This window comes from Selaginella moellendorffii, unplaced genomic scaffold, assembly GCF_000143415.4.
Source record: "Selaginella moellendorffii unplaced genomic scaffold, v1.0 SELMOscaffold_10, whole genome shotgun sequence".
In the NCBI taxonomy this organism is placed as follows: Eukaryota; Viridiplantae; Streptophyta; class Lycopodiopsida; order Selaginellales; family Selaginellaceae; genus Selaginella; species Selaginella moellendorffii.
The window spans coordinates 1649500-1655768 of NW_003314271.1; the positions used below are offsets into that span (position 1 = coordinate 1649500).

The 6269-nt window shown below is 45.5% G+C and overlaps 1 protein-coding gene across 1 annotated transcript; it reads right to left on the reverse strand.

Annotated features, from left to right (window-relative positions):
- Positions 1–10: 10 nt before the first annotated feature.
- LOC9650292 (cell division control protein 48 homolog C) lies at positions 11–2936 on the reverse strand. Its single transcript, XM_024673074.1, has 10 exons — positions 2232–2936; positions 1566–2155; positions 1355–1507; positions 1179–1292; positions 1017–1121; positions 907–972; positions 786–850; positions 529–730; positions 294–440; positions 11–227 (listed from the first exon to the last, which is right to left on the reverse strand). Exons 1-10 carry the CDS (start codon positions 2932–2934, stop codon positions 114–116), a joined length of 2259 nt encoding a protein of 752 aa, XP_024528842.1. The 5' UTR covers positions 2935–2936; the 3' UTR covers positions 11–113.
- Positions 2937–6269: the final 3333 nt, after the last annotated feature.

Consider the following 6269-nt stretch of genomic DNA (forward strand, 5'->3'; position numbering starts at 1 on the left):
TGGTAGGCTATGGCGGAGAAAAAGTCCAGCCCTTTCGTATTTTAACAGCATCGCAAATCGTGGCCGTCCATCACATCTGGCCGTTGATCTAACGGCTCCCAGGGAGTTCTAGTTTAACAGTGTGTTACTAGCCGGACTGTTCCCTTCGTCGTCTTCTTCTTTTTTCTTCTCTTGGTTTTCGGCGACTCGGCTTGGCCGCTGGAGCTTGGAAATTTTTTGGAGTAGTCCTGGCAATCAAATCACAGGTGTGTTATGACGCGGAGGAGGGAAAAAATCGTGACTTTGATGCGTACCCCGGCCGATACGGAAGGCTCCACTCGATTGAGACCCTCCGCGAAGTGCTTTTGGGTGAGTATAACACCGCTTTGCGGAGCTTGCCCGTTGCTCGCACGCCACAGTGGTATCCTCTCGCGCAGAGCGACGCCGCATGCCTCCTGGACCTGCGAGGGAAAGAAGAAAACAAGGAGGAAGAGTCAGGAAAAAGTTTGCCGAAAAAACAAACGAGGAAAACGACGAGCGACAACTGACAAGGCCATGGAGGTCGGCTCCTGTGAAGCCTTCGCAAAGCTCGTGCTGCGCGATAGCGGCCATGTCTACGTCCGCCGCTAGAGGCAAGCATCGCAACAAAGCTCTGAGAATGGATTCTCGTCCTTGAGCATCCGGGAGAGGGATGTAGATGCGTTTGCCGAGACGCCCCGGCCTGAGCAACGCAGTATCGATCATGTTTGGCCTGGAAAACAGCACCCGTTTACAAAGAGCGAAAAAATTCCGTTTTTCTTGTTCACCTATTTGTCGCTCCAATCACGAAAACACACTTTCGCTGCTCCAGACCATCCATCTCGACTAAAAGCTGCAAAACTTTAAAACATAAACAAACAAACAGAGAGCAGACATTCACGAGCTTACCTGATTCACTACCCTGTCAGTCGCCGCATTTGCTTCGCTTCCACGGCCTGGTGCCAATGCATCTATCTGTAAGAACACGTTAGACAAAAACTTCAACATCAAAGATGTACCTCGTCAAAAAATATGAGGCAAGGCGAGCAATCTCTGGCGCGAGAAAACAGCTGCCGAACCGCTCGCTCACTCTCACCAACGTATTTGTTAAAAAGCTCGCCCGCCTGCGTCAAAAAGCTGATTTTTTAGAGCGCAAAGGAGAGTTCTTGACGACTTGTTACCTTGATATAGATGAAGTTGGCTCCAGCAGCGTTGGCCACGGCCTTTGCAACCAAAGTCTTGCCGCATCCAGGCGGCCCATACAAAAGAAATCCACTGTCCGAGAAATTTAAAGTCTGCACTGAGCGACCATGTTACACAGTGCCATGGTACTGCAAAAAAAAAACTACCGACAAACCTCGTAGTCCTCAGGATGCTTCACACGGCTGCAGATTAAAAACTCGAGCTCTTCACGCACAGTTTCCAAAGCTCCCACATCCTCCCAGCTCACATTTGGAATCTCCGTGAACCCCTCTCGTTTTGTGGATGGCACTACCTTCTTGATAGCAACCTGCATTGACATTTGCGTGAAGAAACAAATGCGAATGAACCGAACAGAAAAACATTACCTCGAAGTCGTCCATTGTAACCCGCAGTTCTTGGAGCTCTTCGGGAGTCCAAGCACGTCTCCACCACACATTTTCAGCCTCGTTTTCCCCTGGTGCTGCCTTCCTCTTTGCAGCAATCCTCCTGATAGCCGCAACTCCAGCTTCTTTTGTAAGAACTTTCAGATCCGCACCGACAAAACCCGGCGTCCGCCTTGCAATGGCCTTGAAGTCGAACTCTCCATCAAGGCGAAGTTTGCTGGCGAGGACTGTCAATATTTGCAGCCTAGCTTTCTCATCCGGCACCTTCAAACAGATCTCGCGATCGAAACGTCGTCTGAGAGCCTGATCCAGAGCTTCAGGCCGGTTTGTAGCTGCTATCACGAGCAAGCGCCGCAGCTTGTTACTGTCACCACCTTCACTTTCGGAGCCTCGTGGAGCGTAATCAATCTCGTCCATGCAGACCATCAACTGCGTCACAATCCGCCGCTCCATCTCTCTTTGAGCAGACTCTCTCTTGGAGCAAATAGCGTCGACCTCGTCGATGAATATGATGGCTGGGGCGACTCTAAAAGCCTCGGAAAACAGTGTTCTGAGCTTTGCTTCCGATTCACCTGCAACCACGAACAGAAAGAAAAGATTAAAAAAAAACAAAACTCTCACCGAAAGAACGAAAGAAAAAGTTCCTACCTGATGTTCCAGACACAACTTCTGGAGCTGACACCTTGAAGAAGGGAACGCTCGCTTCGTTCGCAATGGCCTCGGCCAGCAGAGATTTTCCACAGCCAGGAGGTCCATGAAGAAGCAAAGCTTTCATATGTTCCATCCCCACCGCATCAACCGCGTCGGGATTTACCACCGGGAAGATGAACTCCACGATCACGTCCATGGCATTGCCAAGGCCTCCAAAATCTTTGAAGCTCACATTTTGCGGCATTGTCGCCCCTGCGAACTTTGGCTGCCTTCCATCCTTTTTCTCGGGAGGAACCACACTGCTCCGCTTCTTATCGGCATTTTCCTCCTCTTTCTCTCGCTCTCTCTTCCTGCTATTCGGTGTTCTAGCAACTGTCAAAGGACCGGACACTCCACCACTTACTGGAGTGTCCAGGAAGATCATAGGCCTGTGATTCTGCGAGCTCTTTTGCGATGATGCCGCCGCTTCCTCCCCTTCGCTCTCTTCAGAGCTCTCCCCACTCTGATTTACGATGCGTACCGCTTGCTCCACGGATTTCCGGAATGGCAGCAGCTGCTTCCGCTGGTACTCCCTGTAAGATCGCCGGAGATAATCTACCGTGTTGTCGATGTGATTGATGTTGTTGTTGTGCGCGTATTGCTCGATCCGAGGCAGCAGGAGCGGATCCACGAAATAGGCGCTGCCTCTGCCCCCAGCCATTGTAACAACCCTAAAATTTATTAGGGCAACTACCTTTAACCCCTTAAAAACATTAAAGTTTTCGGACGATAAGAAAGTTTACAAGAATTATTTGACTTTTATTCTTGACTTTGCAAATCCTCTAGCGTGCCAAATCTGAGACTGAGATGGAACACTCGAGACTTCTACTCACTACCAGTGAGAAAACCCATGAAGGTGGTCTCTCCAGGAAACATAACAAAATCTATGGTGCCCTTTGAGCAGGTTTCACTCTTGTTATGTTTAATGTAATTTATAAAATATAGATGAAAAATTAAAATTTAGTTTGCCCTGAGAGAAATGACAACCATTTTCACCATCATAGCCATTGTTAGCCACTCCAAAGGATCCTCCTGGGCCATGATAGGCCAATCCAAATGATCTTCTCAAACCCACACAAGGAGAAACTATCTAATCCAGCTATCCAGCCCTTGGGGAGGAACTCGTAGACAAACAAGCTGAGTGGTGAATGGAGGCAAAATCCCAACAGCTTGATGAAATTGAGGTGATGGATACTGCCAATGGACATCACCTTGTCCCCCTGCCCCGCCAATCCTCTTGACCGCCACAAGCTCTCCTGAGCCAGCATCACTTGAAAAAAGGCAGGAACATTGACAATGTCCAGGTTTTCATGGAAGGTCAAAGCACTTGCTCGGTTTGAATGCACCTGGATGACGAGTTTGCCTGGAGGTGATGAGTTGGAAACTCACGATAACAAAACAATTATGGCTTTTCATCGCTTTTAGCTCCAGTTTTGAGCTATTGAGTTCCAACGAGAAACCATTGCATATAAATCATGTGATTACCATCTCTGTCTTGGTGAAGAATCCAGTGACAGAAGCATAAGAAGCTTAAGGATTTCTGTGAAGGCATTGTCAAGTACAAGCAGCTGTGTTCTTCACTTCCATTGCTGAAAAGGTGAGGTAGGCAAAGGTCAGCGCGTTCGAGAGTTCAAGCCTCTCTCATCTTTCAAGCTTTTGAAATAAATCCATTTTGGGATTTTCCACGCTTGGCTATGGCTTCTATCTCTCAGCTGAGGCTTGAACAGAAGAGAGAAGTTTTGGTTGAGGACAATGACCATCTTTTTCCCTCAAAGAAGGTACTGCATTTTCTTGGCTCAGAAACTTGCAAATGTGAAGAAAAAGCTTGTATCTTGCATGTAGATTTATGGATTGGCAGTGGCTGCAGGAAGTGATCACGCAACTACTACTATACTCAATCTTCACGGCAGGTAATTTTTCTATCAAGTATATAGCATAAGAGCGTGATGGGACCATTGCATCACTAAAGGTATATTGCAAAACAGCACTTGTGTCCAATACAAACATGTCAAAATAAACCTCCCAGCTTGTACTATTGTTTGCAGCCTCTTAGCCTCTTCATTGAGATCATGGATATATTGAAACAACTCTGGCACAACATTTTAAACCTTTAGAATGTTTAGGAGAGAGTTGTAAGATTACAAACCTTGATAGCTGCATTTCAATTTAGAGCTCAAGACTTTTGAATACCAGCCTTGTTTCCAGATCATGAAATAAGTCAAAGATACTGGAAAAAAATGAACTTTCCCTCTGAAGCTTCTTTCCCCCTTTTGCAACATATGATACTTTGCCATGAGTTGTGAGACATAAATCCCTAAGCCCCAAAGTGGAACAAATAGGGTGCCACATGATAGTGGTTGAAATAGAAGTCCAACAAGTGTAACATATTTAGGCTTAAAACTTTGACTTGGAAAATTGAGAGTGGGAGTGGAATTCTGAATGAAGTGCTCAAGGGATGATCATGAAGCAATCAATGAATGAGTTTTTAAAAAGGGGCATAAGAAGGATTGACATATGGCAAGTATGGTGACATATGAAAGTGTCAAAAATGAGTTTGAGATGGACCTAAGATGAAGTCTACGATGGACCCCAGATGGAGTCTAAGATGGACCCGAAATAGAGTTTGAGATGGACTTGAAATGGAGTCTGAGATGGACTCGAGATAGAATTCGAGATGGAGTCTAAGATGGACCCAAGATAGAATTCGAGGTCGAGTCCGAGATGGACCCAAGATGGAGTCCAAGATAGAGTTTAAGATGGACCTGAAATGGAGTTTAAGGTTGAGTTTGAGATAGACCTGAGATGAAGTTTGAGATGGACCCAAGATGGAGTCTGAGGTCAAGTCCAAGATGGACCCGAGATGGAGTCCAAAGTCAAGACCGAGAATGAGTTTGAGACCAAGTCTAACACTAAGTCCAAGTACAAGTTCGAGTCTAAGGGTAAAAGCCCAAAGCAATCGTTTCCTAGACTCTAGGGGGTTTGGTGAGCTCCAAAAGTATAGAAGGGGGAGGACTCTAGTGGAGCCAATTTCGTTATAAAAGGCCAATGTGACCAAGGAAAATTATACTCATGTGTTAAATGATGATATAATTATTGAGGAGTCTGGAATATGAATAGACAAGTGAGGTAATTTGATGAAGTGTTTAAGAGCCAGCTCTATCTCCCCTAGAAGATTGAATGACTAATGCTCTCAGTCCAAGTGTAGATAGCACTACCTACTTAGATACCTAGTATGGCTCATCGGAACCTCACTCTAGCCCTATGGCTAAGGCACCCAAAGGTAGAAGGTGGAGAGTACTCACGAGGCTCGCATAAAGCCACGGTGATCCAAAATATCATCATAAAGTCCTAGATTGTGAAAAGGAAGAAGAGCAATCATTTGATGTAATGAGTAAAGATACAATCATATGATAAAGAATTCCTAGAGGACAATGAGACTTAGTGGTCAGGCTTTTAGGCCTTGGCCCAATAGCAATATTGGCGAGCACAACCGTGGATAAAGAAGGACTTGGTGGAGATGGAAGAAGGGACATTGGGAAGGGTGTTCCCTATATCTTGAAGCATCTTAAGAGTGCTAAGGGGTGGTCAAGGGATGACCACTCATACACGGATGACTTAGTCTTTGAGAAACAAGACTGTAATATAGGTGGTTTTGGACTACCATTATAATAAAGGTGAATGAACATTAAACTCTCCTTCACGATTTGAAGCTTTTGATGAGGCCTCCAATGTTTTAAGTACTTGTGTATTTTCCAAGCTAGCTAGCAATCTTACAACTTTGTTAGGTTGCCATCTCATATTGTCATCCTGCTATACATGTAGAATTTACACGTATGAAGGTTAGTCTTTTCTTTGCATTATAACAAAGAAAGAAAGAAAGAAACATTGAAGGGAGACTTGCCTTCAATTCTGCAAATTCTTGCTCCTTGTTTGACAAATGGATCAACATGGCAGTTTCCTTGTGCCTAGATGATGCGAGCTGTAAAATGGCAAAGA

Coding starts and splice junctions, on each gene's coding strand:
- LOC9650292 (XM_024673074.1), bottom strand. CDS start 2,934: ATGGCTGGGGGCAGAGGCAGCGCCTATTTCGTGGATCCGCTCCTGCTG. Junction 2,156..2,231: donor AGTTGTGTCTGGAACATCAG/GTAGGAACTTTT, acceptor TCGTGGTTGCAG/GTGAATCGGAAGCAAAGCTC. Junction 731..785: donor GTGATTGGAGCGACAAATAG/GTGAACAAGAAA, acceptor GCTGTTTTCCAG/GCCAAACATGATCGATACTG.